Source organism: Centroberyx affinis, unplaced genomic scaffold (assembly GCF_046629955.1).
Source record: "Centroberyx affinis isolate AG114_WGS23_722 - 3 ecotype Tasmania unplaced genomic scaffold, CSIRO-AGI_Caff_v1 ptg001814l_1, whole genome shotgun sequence".
Taxonomy (NCBI): Eukaryota; Metazoa; Chordata; class Actinopteri; order Beryciformes; family Berycidae; genus Centroberyx; species Centroberyx affinis.
In genome coordinates, this window is record NW_027280200.1 from 33638 (window position 1) to 47036 (window position 13399).

General features: G+C 42.4%; 1 protein-coding gene across 1 annotated transcript; it reads left to right on the plus strand.

Annotated features, from left to right (window-relative positions):
- Positions 1 to 716: 716 nt before the first annotated feature.
- On the plus strand, positions 717 to 7573 carry LOC139652509 (ewing's tumor-associated antigen 1 homolog). The gene is made up of 6 exons (XM_071529610.1): positions 717 to 852; positions 1883 to 2011; positions 2193 to 2257; positions 2464 to 2573; positions 3117 to 4549; positions 6017 to 7573. Exons 1-6 carry the CDS (start codon positions 717 to 719, stop codon positions 6127 to 6129), a joined length of 1986 nt encoding a protein of 661 aa, XP_071385711.1. The 3' UTR covers positions 6130 to 7573.
- Positions 7574 to 13399: the final 5826 nt, after the last annotated feature.

The following is a 13399-nucleotide window of genomic DNA, read 5'->3' on the forward strand; positions in this document are numbered from 1 at the left end:
TGAAGGGATGCCAGAGGGTCCCCAGCAAAATTAAGTATCATTTAGTATCACTTTTATTGACCCTTCCTTGAAGGCGGCCCAGTTACAGACTGGATGAGAGTAATAAGAGCAGTAACTCTCTTTGTATGGAGGCATATCAAACAACAAACATCTTACCAGATTGCATTATTTTGGACAAAATGTTAAAGGGTCTGTGGAATAAGCGTAAATATGTTGGGGTCCATGACATGAAAACGTATGGCAACCCTTGACCTAAGTATCTCTACTTGGGAGTCCATGACATGGATCTATTTGGTAACCCTTGTCTTACATGATGGATTGCCTCGCTAAAGGCCTTGAAAACCTTCTACTTGAACCGCAGACCATGAAAATTCAAAGACTGACACAGTTAATGCCACACATACCTTAAAACCGCCCGTCCTGCCGTTTTGCCTAGCTCGAAACCGCCAGTTGCTCTTTCAACAGAGCCATGGGACGAAGTGCGAAAAACCAACCCGGCACCCGTAGTTTGGTGACGTCAGGGACCAGCATGGCGGCTTGCGACTAATGAATGAGCAAAAAACACAACAAAAGTCTTAGCATAAGTATAAACAATCAGATTGTGTACATAAACGTTACGACCGCGTTGTTTACCGAGCCGCGGAGCGTCGAAGAATATGTTCATGAAATAATGTGCCGGGAAAATAATGCCGTTAGCGCTGTTTTAGGGAAGCATCATGTCGGAGCCGAGGACGCATGATGCGGAGTTCAGTGAGATGTGGAGGAGTGTGTCCAAACTTTCACACAACAAACTACAACAAGACAGCAGGACGGGAAAGCAGACGTTTGACACAACATCACACGGGTGTAATGGTGAGGCTGTGATGCGGTTAAAATAGGTCCGGAGCGATTCAGTTAGCATGAGGTTACCTCAGCAGTTTGCTCAGTACCTATCTACCTTTGTTGTGTAGCATACATTTAAAAAAATCAAAACCAACTGATGGCTTGAAACCGTACTAACTGGATATAACCCCAAGTATGTGAAGTTGGGGGTTCATTGGAAGATCAAATTGAATATATTGAAACAGAAATATCGTTATGTGGCAGTGATAACATTGTAAATTTGTATTCATCGCCTCACCTGAGCTCACTGTACAGTACACACACACCAGTTACCATTAGAAACAATTTGCCTTCGTAAGTTACTTGCTAATGTTGACCCATATGAGACATAACATTGTGAGAAAGATGCTACTAGAACTATAAGATGCTCACCTGGCGATACTTCATTCAGAAAATCGCTTATACTTTGATTTAAACTATTTGATTGACTACAATGCTTACATTCGTAATATTAGGACCAAAATGTAATGAGGCTGACAAGGAATCAGCCTACTAATCAGCTTTGGCATTTAGGATGTTGATTTGGGATTCTGGTACTCAGGCGAAGTTTTTCATCTGATATTGTGATTCCATTCCCTGCTACACAAAACATACTGTGACCTTTTTTGTGTTGTGATGTATTTTTATATGGATGCTAGCTAGCTTATAAATCTGGTGTGTTGAGAAGTTATGCATAATAGGGTTCGACTGGGATGGGTTTTGACGGCCAAGTCTGACACTGATATTTTTCTGTATTGAAGCTGCAGATATTTTTTTGCCAATGTTCAGTATGTTTGGATTTGACCATGCCAAAAAAATTACAAGGATTCAGTGTTTCTCCCAGAGTTTTATTCTTGTCCGGGTGGGAAAAGCAGTGGTCAGGGAGGAACCATCATATCGGAGGTGATGGGCTTATGTTTGACATTTATTAAAAGGCCAAATATATCAGTCTAACTGTAATGCATTATGACCTGAAAGCTGATATGATCTCACCGTCCTGACTGCTGTTTCACTCCCACAGATCTGCAGAGCCCAAAACGCATAACATGCAGCAGATACCTTGGCTTGAATAACGGGGATTCTCCAGGCGATGGGGAAGTTTCGCAAGATATTATCTGGGATCCGACGTCTCCCACTCAAGTTAACACTGGTAAACGCTGCTGACCCTCCGCACAGAAAACACATCATATGTTATTTTTTTCATGTTACTTTCCTCCTGTCATTTATTATAGGCTGGTACAGTAGAACCTTGCTTATGCAAACCTGACCTCTGAACACGCACAATGAGCAAATCTGTTATTTAAATCTGGCAATCTGTTATTTGTTTTCAGGGAAGGGTCTCAGAAACACCAGAGTTGTGGAAATATCGGATATTGTCAACCGTATTGCTCCAAAGGTCAGTATCTTCAGTTGTCTGAAACATTAGGTCCACCACTATTGAATCATCATATCTGGCTGCCATGTTGGATAGATGGAATGAAATTGGTTCTTTTTATTGTACAATTAAAGGAACAGTATTCTAACTCAATTCTGTGTGCTGTACTATTTTACATTGCATATTTTTAAAGAAAATATTCAACATTGTATCTGTGTGTTAAATAGGATGCAAAACCGGTGGGGGTTGAATCCCCCCTGCTGCAGTGGATTGGGGACAGCGCTGTCCCATGCACACCAGAGAATCGCCAGCCAAGAGTGAGGAAGAAGTCCATGCGGTGCGTAAACCATACACTGTCCCACCAACCCCCTCATCAAAATAAAAGCCTTAAAACAGCAGTGGCTCTTCATCTTGTGCCGCTGAGGCCCAAAAGTCTGCAGGTTTTAATTTCAGCAAAACACTGCAGCAGCTGATTTTACTGAGTAGCACAACTTCAGAGAGAGTGGGAGACTAATCAGTGAAATCAGCTGGTGTGGTGTTTAGTTGGAATGAAAACCTGCGTACACATTGCTTTCAGTGGTACATGGTTGGAGACTACTGACATGCAACAATATGCAAAATACATTGACAACAGATTGCTAGACAAGAGTGTGATGCGGTGCCTTAGAAACAAGAACATACTAACAGTGTTGTGGTTTTTACTCAAGGATGTGATTTTTTTTGTCTTTTTTGGTTTTTTTTAATCTGAATTTTTCTAGGATTCCAGAATATTTGGACCTGTAACCCTTATCCATTTCTAATTGGATGTTACTGCTTTCCTGTTTCTTCAGTCTCTTTTGTCTTGCTGATCATTCCCTTGTTCATTCTCTCTTCTCCACAGGCAAAGCAATGTGGAGGACCTCAGGAAACTGGCCAGGCAGTTTGACAAGAACATGCAGCGAGACAACGAGACATCGGAGCAGCTGAACGCAATCAACAATAACCTCACTGAATGTGGGAAGACTCCTGAAGCAAAACCAACTGAGACGGCACACCCAAGCAACGCAAAGGAACTGAAATGTTCATCCACATCGGATCAGGTGGAGGCAGAGCTGCACGCTCTGTTTGACTGTTCCACTCAGCGAGTCAGCGGCCGGCTGAGCCAGGGTTCCTTAGCCTCTACTTGTTCACAAGAGATAAAAGGACAGCCTAGGTCTGCTGAACCTCGACAATCAGAGCTCAAGTTGGCTGACAACAAGTCTGGTCCGGCTGCACATGCTGCTGAAGATAAAGGGTCTTGGGGCATCAGTGCGAACAAATTTGATGATTTTGACGACGACTGGGAGAATGACGACCTACTTAATGACTCTTTCGTGTTGGCGATGACCCAGAATTCTGACCAACAACTCGACCCCGTGCCTAAAACCACCTTACGGTCTAACACTACTCCATATCCTTCTGCTTCTAAGCCTTCCATAAATGTACGCTCTGCCTGTCAGGCTCCAAGCCTGCACCTCCAGCCAAGCTGCAGTGGCCTCCAGGAATTGTGTCCCAAACCAAAGACTACCAACCGAAGCACTTTCAAGTTAGAGCCCAACCCTCATTTCCAGGCCAAGACGGCTGCAGCCAACGAGCTTTCCAAACCCAGCCTTATTGCAATACAGCCTTCTAAATCACAGATGCCTGACCAGAAGCGTGCTACCACAAAGCCAGCCTCATCCACGACAAAGTCTGCTCCTCAGCCTGGCAAGATAACTCCTGACCAGGTAGTGAAGGGGGCCGGTGTAGCTGCAGACACCTCAGATAGGAACAAGAAGTCCTGTTTTGACTCTGACTGCTTATGGGACGACGGGGACGACGACAAACTGCTCTACCAGGTATGTGACAACGTGGAGAGGATCTCCAACAGCCAACCAGAGCAACCAAGCCCCACCTACCGCCAAGAAAATAAAGGACAGCGAAAAACAACCGCACCTTTGCCAATTGAGACGGCTCGGCCCATTAACACCGATACCAGCGCTAACAGACAGTCGCCATGTGCTTTTGTTCGTTCTAACTCATTACCAGGGACTAGCTGTGAAACTGTGAACTACCAGGGATGGAACGTTCCCATGAAAGGTGCCAGCAGCAAATCACGGATGTCTCAGAGCCTCCCAGGAAGCCGTGTCGGTCTGGGCGCGTTTAGCCAGTTTAAAGATTCCTGTGGAACTTTCCAGGCTGCCAATGCTAATCTGGAGACGCAGCCACGCACAGTGACAGCCAGGCAGCCGCAGAACTCCCATCATGCATCCTTCAAGAGAAGTCTGTCGGACTCAGTAGCCATGAGCAACAAAGGTAAGCTGTGTGCCTCACCTGGGATGTGTTAGAGAATATAGAGGATGGCCCTAATTAGCAAATGAATTCAGTTTGAATGTTTACTAATAAAGTTATCCGATTTGCACTGGATCTTGAGCCAGACCAGTTTGTTAAAGGGATATCCATTAGGGAAAATGTCTGAACAGGTGTTGTAATTCAGAACAGAAAACATAAAGTTCAAGTTCAAGTTCAATTTTCGTTTTATTTGTCATATGTAGGTTAACACAGGGTCAACAATACAATGAAAAGTACTGGACGAGAGTCAGGTCAGCTCAGCAGATAAGGCGACAAGATAAGCAAAAAGCTAACAAAATATAGCAAAATACAAAAATAGCAAAATATTAACAGAATATATACAAAATACAAAAAATAGTAGAATATTAACAAAGTATATACGTTGGTGTTGCTGATGTTGTTGATGTTGGTGTTGCAGGACCAACAGTGCATTTGTGTGTGTGTGTGTGTGACTGTGGTTAGTATGGGGGAGGAGGAGTAGGAGGAAATCCCTGATCTGGGTCTTTCACTCCTGCTTTTTCCTTCCCCTTTGTTTTTTGAGATCTATGTACATAAAAGTGACAAGTGTATTGCACAGAGGGTGTGTATCAGTCCTGGTTGAATAGCAGCAGTCTGTGGAATAGTGCAATTTTTATCTAAATAGTGCAAACAAGCGGGTGAGCAGAAATGCAATGTGGGGTACCAATTTTATGAGTTCAGAAGCCTGATGGCCTGGTGGTAAAAACTTGAATTGGAGGTAAATGCCTTGAATTGGAGCCAATGGGTTTGATAGGCTAAATACAGTGAAGGTGAAATATGTAGTGAACAAAGCTCCTCCCACTAAGATAAATTCCTGTACTCTACTTGGTAAATAAAGTGATTCAGATTCTGACTTAACTCAGTCCACCTCTCTATTGTCCCCATTATTTTGCCATTAGACTGGAGTTAATCTTAAAGCACAAACTCACAACTAAAGCAGATGTCACATGTTGTTCCTATGATCATAGACGGTTCAATGTATGTGCACACGGACATTTTTTCCCCTAAAGCAAGTAACCGCAGAGCCGTGGCTTTGATTTGTGACGTCGTCAAGAGTCCAAACCTCAAGAAGCTTCATGGACAATGAACTGCAGCTTGATTTCTCTGAACACGAAGGCATGTTTGTTTGAGCTTTCACATCCAAATGAGCTTCATGCCATTGCAGTGCCTTCAAAATGTGCCAGTGTTTCCTTAAACTCACCCTGGGTGCCCACTGTTCCTAGTTATGGGAGCAACCTTTTTATGTTCGCAAATCAAGACTGAATTGTCCCAAGATCATAGCGATGACACGCTGAGTTCTGATTTAGGGCAGATTTTCCCTTTAAGTCTTTTCAGTTCTGAACCACAAGCTTTCTTTGCAGCTCCTATTCAGGTTTTCCATTCACTTTTCTCTCTTTCCTTTCTCCTTTCCAGTTTTCGTCACCAGCCAGATGACGGGGAAATGCTCCGCAGCCGAGATCGAGAGGAAGAAACAGGAAGCCTTGGCCAGGAGACGACTGCGAAAGCAGAACACCCCAAAACCATAGAGTAGGGTAGGGTCCATCCTAACTGGATGGACACTGATGTCATCCTACTAATGGAGAGATTAGAGACACTATACCTTAACTGATCGGTCACACATTCGATCCCAAGCCAATAACAACAGCCAATGCATCTAACAGCCATGAATCCTGTTGAAGTGTCCTTGAGCAAGACACTGAACACCTATCATCTCAGTCATTATACGTGACTCCATAATAACATTAGCTAAAAATAAAAAATGTAAAATGTGATGTTCTGGTGCCAATTTACAACAAATGTAGACCGCCACTATTCACACTTCAGTAAATGAGTAAAGAAAACTCTTGACATACCACACCGGCGGCCCAGCCACCTCCCCATTAAGGCTGTTAGTGCAGATGGTTCAGTATTAGATTACCAAGCTGTGGACGTTTTGACAGACACTCTGCACAGTAAAGAGCCGGTGTCTATTGAAGACAAGTGAATGCCTGTTCTAAGAGCTCCTGCACTTTTTAGCTGCTGATGTAAAAACATGTTTACGAGAAGAACGTTTTGTGGAAGTTTTGAAGCAAGTCTCAGATCCGGTCCTAGAGTAATATTAAGAGAGATTTTCCTAACCTTTTTTTTACTCTTTAATTTTTGGAAATAGTTTTCTCCCAGTAAGTTTGAAAGTCATTCCATTGCTGACTACCATTGACCAATTTTTTCCGTTATTTTCCAGCAAGATTTTCTTTGGCAAGAAAATATTTTTTGCAATAAGTCAATAGCTCCGTCTTAGTATTACTTCTCAAATTGTCATATTAAGAGCTGTGTGTTGTTGATGTGAGCAGTATTTAAGTCTTTATCTGACCCAATTACAGACACTAGTGTTAAAATGAACACTGTCACTGACTGCTGTATTCTGTACTGTATATGTGTGGTAAGATAAATGATGTGCCTATACAATTTCCTATTGATGTGTGTACTTGAAAGACTTTATTTCATGACTGTAATCAAAGATTTTCAGAATTGTTGTTTCAGTAGAAGTGAATCAAGATAGTGTTATAACACAATCTTAAAAGTTTGTTTGGGACCAAACAACACATGCAATAGAAGAGAAAATGGCATGCATCTAATCTTGTACTTGAAAGTTGGACTGTCACAAATCAATAGATTTCAGTCTACAGTTTTTTAGTTTATATTTCTTGTTTGTTTTGTTTTCCTCTACATTTTTTGTTCCTGCATGTCATGATTTTTCTTAAATCCTTTCAATTTTGCACAGGTGATATAAAGACAGTATGCCACTGTTCTGTAGCCACAATTTAGCGTAATAGCCATGCTATGCACCTTTCAGTTGTTACATACTGTCCTGGTATCGATGAATAATGGTGGATGTCCCGCTATCGATAAGAAATAGTTGATCCAACAATAAAAACACAACCATGAAAATGTATTTTTCATGTCCATACTGGGAGACACTAAAATAAAAAAGATTCCACACTAGAACGATCTTTATTTGTTTCAATCAACAATGTTATGAGTGAATACATGAAGCATGAGGATCAGTTCAGATTAAAATATTGCAGATTTTGTGGAAGCGGGAAGCATCAAGGTTAAATATTGTTGTAACATTAGTGGTTTGTTAAGTAACGTTTCAGCCTCAACTGTTGTACTGCACATCTGACAAAGACCAGTCGAGGTCCAAACCTCACTGAAAAAAAAACAAAGGATGCCATCTCACATACATATATTTTTTTGGTTATAGTGGAAAAGCTTGTTTAGGTTCACACTTGTAAAGAAAAGTCACATGGACTCACATGTCACGTGTTTATTGGACAGACTTGGTAACCTGTCATCATGCCAGGTTTGAGGTTTTGGCAGCAGAAATATACCATTCCAGTTCCTGTAAAGTACCAGTTAAGAACACATGAAGAAATAGCTGAATATAAGTATCTCCTATAATACCCACTGCTTGTTTTGGGGTCAATTCCTAGAGTTTGGATTTATGTTCTCACTTCGCTTGTTAGAGGACTGAGACTGGCATCTTCAGGCGTCTTGGTGCGGTTATTTGGGGGAGAATGCCGTCATTCCCGCCTGCCCACATGACGCACGACGCACCCTAAGGAACCATCAGACCACTTTCTAGATGTCTTTTTGCTGCATCATCGCCCCTCCTTCAGTATCAAGCACCTGGTCGGGCTTTTGAACACTCACACGCTGCCTTCTTCCCCAGTTGCTGGCATCCATCCCTCTAACCCCTGTGTATTCTGAGGCCGTTGACAGGTAGAGCAGATATGACGGGCCCATTTCACAAACACTCAAATCTGTGTTTTCAACAGTTGCCTACGAACTCCATTGTGAATGTGCAGTACCTTCAGTGCGGGGCGCATTATTGTTATTAGACATGAGGGATTATTTTAATATGGGGGGCTAATTTGTCCTCTGCGCCCTTATCACTCCGCTCACCTGCTGTATTGTGTGTGAGCGGTACAATGTTCGTCTTTGTAATCCCAGGAGAATTCCTCAGTGTTCCTCCCCCCCCCAAGCCCAGCCCCAGCCGTTACATGCCTATGAGAGTGGAGTCTGCAGGTGTGTGTGTGTGTGTGTGTGTGTGGGAGGGGTGGTCTGCAGGTGTGTGTATTTGGGTATGTATCCCATTCTGTGCAGGTAATAGGCACCGTGCTCCTCCTTGCCCTATCTGTTTCCCCTCCGCACCCCACCAGTCGGACTGTAAATCAGAAGGCAGGGCAATTTGGCAACGGCATAAAGGCCCCCGGTTTTTATGACTATGATTACGGTTATGATGATGACTAGCATTTATTTCAACTATCTGATGAAACCTTTGCAAGGCTAACAGGTGTTGAGCAGGTACAATATCGCGCTCGCTGAAGGATCCCTGTAATGTCGCCATAGAGAGCGAAATATCGTCGGCGAAACAGAAGAATGGGCCGTTTCAGCGCCCACTCGTCACGCCGCGCATAGAGCAATTTCTGATTATTGAATGGGAGTGGAGCACCACAACGTCCTCTTTGTGGAGAGAGAATGATTTATGGCTGTTAGTCAGGCATAAGGCAGTAATTGCCGCAGCGACGATTATGTTACCATGGCACCTGTTTAAACTGTCTATTCTTATGTGAATGTTTTCATTTTTTGGAAGAGGGAGAATTTGCGGCTTGAAACTGATGCGTGGAGACGTTAATTGGGAGTTGGGAAACGCACCGGGATGGTGTGGTAACAATTTAGGGAGAAGGAGAGAGAGAGTATATGATGGACAGGGTTGTGTTGTACCAACTGATATATTAAGGAAAGTTTGTGAAAAACCAAAACAGCATGGGGTATTTTCACATTGTTCAACATCAGAAGCAGATTCACTTTATTCAGCAAGTGCAGTAAATACACAGCAGACTATACATGTTACTCTACATATGCATGATATTTACTGATATTCTTTTGATCCCTGAAGGAGAAATCCTCTTTTCACTTACACCCCCCCCCCCCCTCCACAGGGAGGTCAAAGGTCAGCATCATCAGCTACAGAGCAAAGCACCACTGAAGCTGGGAGGGAGTCAGTGTCTTGCTCAAGGACACTTCAGCAGGGCAGATGCTAGCTGTTCTGCCAGCGGCCCGGGACTCAGACTCCAGCACCGATGGAGCAAATGGAAAGATGAGTCATCAGTAATATCAAACTGATCTTATCTTATTTTATCTTAATGCTTTTCTGAAAATATGATTTATTTTTGTTTATATTGGTAGTTGTGGAGGTCATACAGTAGTTCACCCACCTTTTTATTTACCATTACACCACTGTCTGAGAGCATGCATATTCAGCAAAATGCTTTCCTGGATAAATAAGAGTTCAAAACATCTGAAACACAGCTCAGCTCAAGCTCAAAAACAGACACTGGAACAGAAAACACAACCCAAGAGCAGAGGCCAGCTGAGTGAATCAGTTCAAACTGATCATGCCTGTGTCAGTTAGACAGATTTTTATAATAATAATACTAAAAATAATAAAGGGTGGTAAAAAAAAAACAAAAAAACAAGTAATTAATTACATTTACTATATTAGTATTAGTATATTAGTATTTTTTAAAGTCAGTAAATTTACTTTTACTTAAGTACAAGTATTGTAATTAGCTACAGAGCTACATGACAGAGTACAATGGTCAGTCAGCAAAGAAAAGAGTAATGTGGCTTTACCTTGTTTGTGCACTTTAGTTTGTAATTTCCAAATTTTTCAATTAAAAGAATCTAGTTTGAACTCTATACTCTTGTCCTTTTAGATTTGTTTGGAAAAATCACATCTGATAAAAAAGTAACTCAGTAACTTTTACTTTTACATTTTAAATGAGCTACTTTGTACTTTTACTTCAGTAGATTTTTATACCAGTACTTTTACTTAAGTAAAATATTACAAAAGTAACAATACTTGTACTTGAGTTGGATATTCTAGTACTCTTTCCATCACTGTACTTTATCGATCCCTGAAGGGAAATTCTATTTCTGCTTGTCCCTGCTCCACAGGGAGGTCAGAGGTCGATGTCAGGAGTCAACGTCTTGCTCAAGGACACTTCAGCAGGGCGGATGCAGAGGTGGGATGTAACAAAGTAAAAAATACTTCACTACTGTACTTAAGTAAGATTTTCAAGTATCTGTACTTTACTCAAGTTTTTCTTTCACTGAAGACTTTTTACTTTTACTCACTACATTTCAAAAGAAAAATCTGTACTTTCTACTCACTACATTTTCAAAATGGACTCGTTACTCTCGGGAAATCATCAACAAATTTTCTAAAAAAATATATATATATTTTCAGCATCAGACAGCTTCCATCCCGGAAGCAGCTGATCAAGAGCCAAATGTGATTGGCTGCTTGTTCAGCAAAGCGACACCAAAAATTAGGGAAAGGGACAGAGAGAGAGAAGCAGCACAAATAAGAGAGAAGCAACAAGAGAGAGAGAATTAACGTTAGTGAATTCAGCTGCTAGGGTTCGGGTTCGTGATCTGAGCTGCAGACTCTTTCTCATCTGGGATTCAGAGGAACGTTCAACAGAAAACCAGTTTAGAACAATGACTTTGAAATGGTACTTCAGCTTCTGCCAGAGTATATTTTTAAATGAGTATTTGCACTTTTACTTGAGTAGGGAATCACCTCTGGGCGGATGCTTTTCGAGATGGGGGTTTAACCTGAGTCTGTGCTCTCTAACCACTCGGCCACCCTGCTGCCCGAACAACAGTACTTATACCTTCAAGGTGTTTGAGCAGATTGACTGCAGTGATCCGATGTACTGAAGTTTTACTTGACACTGTGGACATGGAATTTCTTGCCCTAGGAGTGAAGTTACCTCACTCACACCGAGGCTGCTCACTAAACTGGTCAAAGTGGAGTTAGGCAGCGTGAAAAGAATGTGGTTTACCTGGCGGGGAGCTTTTGGGTGAACTGATGAAGCAACGACTCACACAATGCAAGGCTGCAGCCAGTGTGTGTGTGTGTGTGTGTGTGTGTGACTTGGTTTAGTTGGTGTGAAAAGAACTGCTTGGACTAGTTCTAAACTCAATGGCATCTGTTGTCACGGCATTATGGCGTTGATCCTTAAACTCCTCTCTATCTTCTTCTTTTAACGATGGGCGATCTAGGAATTTAAGCTTATTCTACTGTTTTAGAAGACTAGAACCAGAAGAACTAGTTTTTATTCCCTTAGACGTTTTTTTTTCCCCTTGCTACTTTTTTTTACTTCTTCCTCGCCCCACTTTCTGCACTTTCTCTCCCAGTGTGGGGTTGAAATGGTGGAAGTGAGTAATGAGACTCGGAGGCATACCAGTGTGCAGGATTACCAGTGCAGTTGCAGTAGATTAACATGATCCAAATTTTACCAAGGGCATCTAGTGTTCCACAAAACAGAATCACAGAACGGCGAACATAAATTAACCGTCTTTAGAAATACGACCTGAGGCGGCTCTTGCCTCCTTAACCAAACTGTGGAGCAGGCCGGTGGAGATAGCATCTCTAATAGCTTTCCCATGCTGTGAGGCCTAAGCATTGTTTTCATAGCTGGCTACTCATAGATTACCTCCCGGTGTATGACTAATACATGCACTGCAAAAAATCTCCATTTTAACAAGTCATTATTACTGAGTCCTAAAATCATAATTTTCTTAAAACGTGAAAAATTCTGCCAGTGGGGTTTGATAATTTCACTTGTTTCCAATGCAAATCAACTTGTTTTTCGAGAATTTTGTAGAATCAAGTGTCATTTTCTTGACACTAGTGCAGTGATCTGCTTTTTTTCCTGACTTCAAGATACTGACACTCATTTCTAGAAAATTCCTGAAACAAGTGAAACTGCATTGGAAACGAAAAAGTGAAGTTATCTCACCCCATTTTTGTTTTTTAAAGAAAAATAAGATTTGAAGGTTGAATATGAGACTAAATAACTTGTTAAGATGGACTTTTTTGCAGTGTGTATCAGCCTCTCTGTGTATCTGTCTGTCTCTCTCACTCTGTGTATCTGTCTGTCTCCCTCTCTGTGTCTCTCTCTCACACACACACACACACACACACACACACAAACACAGGGGTGGGGTGGGGTGGAGCGGAGGAGGTGTGCGGCGCTGTGGCAGCAGCCTGTCAGCAGCGTAAATGACCTGTGAAGAGTTTCACGGTGCGTGTCATTAGGCAGCTTTAGATTTGTTTCAACAGCGCTTTACCTGAGGGCTCCATTCATGGGCCCCCAGGTATGACTGCCCTCCCCACCGGGGGGGGGGGGGTGGGGGTGGAGGGGGGGTAACGCTGAATTCCCCTACTCCCTCTGCGGAGGACGGACAGTGATGGAAAGCCCTGATGAGCATGATGGGACAATCCCCGAGTAAAGAGTTCAGCGTGTTTTGGAAATGAAGAACGGTTAAAAAAATATGTGTCATCATACTGTAAAGCAAGGAATCTCTGTCTGTATGTGTCTGTGTGTGTGTGTGTGTGTGTGTGTGTGTCCTTCGCATATCTCGAGAACCGTTCGACCGATCTTCTTCACACTTGGTGGGTGTATTGCTGGGGACCCGAGGACGTGCAGCATCGGATTGGACACGCGACACGTTCAATATTAATAAACTTTGAATAAACAAGCGAACAGCGCTCTGTGCAGCAGCGGGGCTCAAAGCAAGCGACTGATAGCCTATGGCTATTTTGAACGGGCACTGCACTATCAGTTGTTAAAAACACATTTTTACACATGGCTTTTATATATTTTGTTTCTAACTATCTAGTTGTTGTTGTATTTGCCCGTTTTGTTCTTCTGGAACCCTTTTTTTTTTTTATTACTG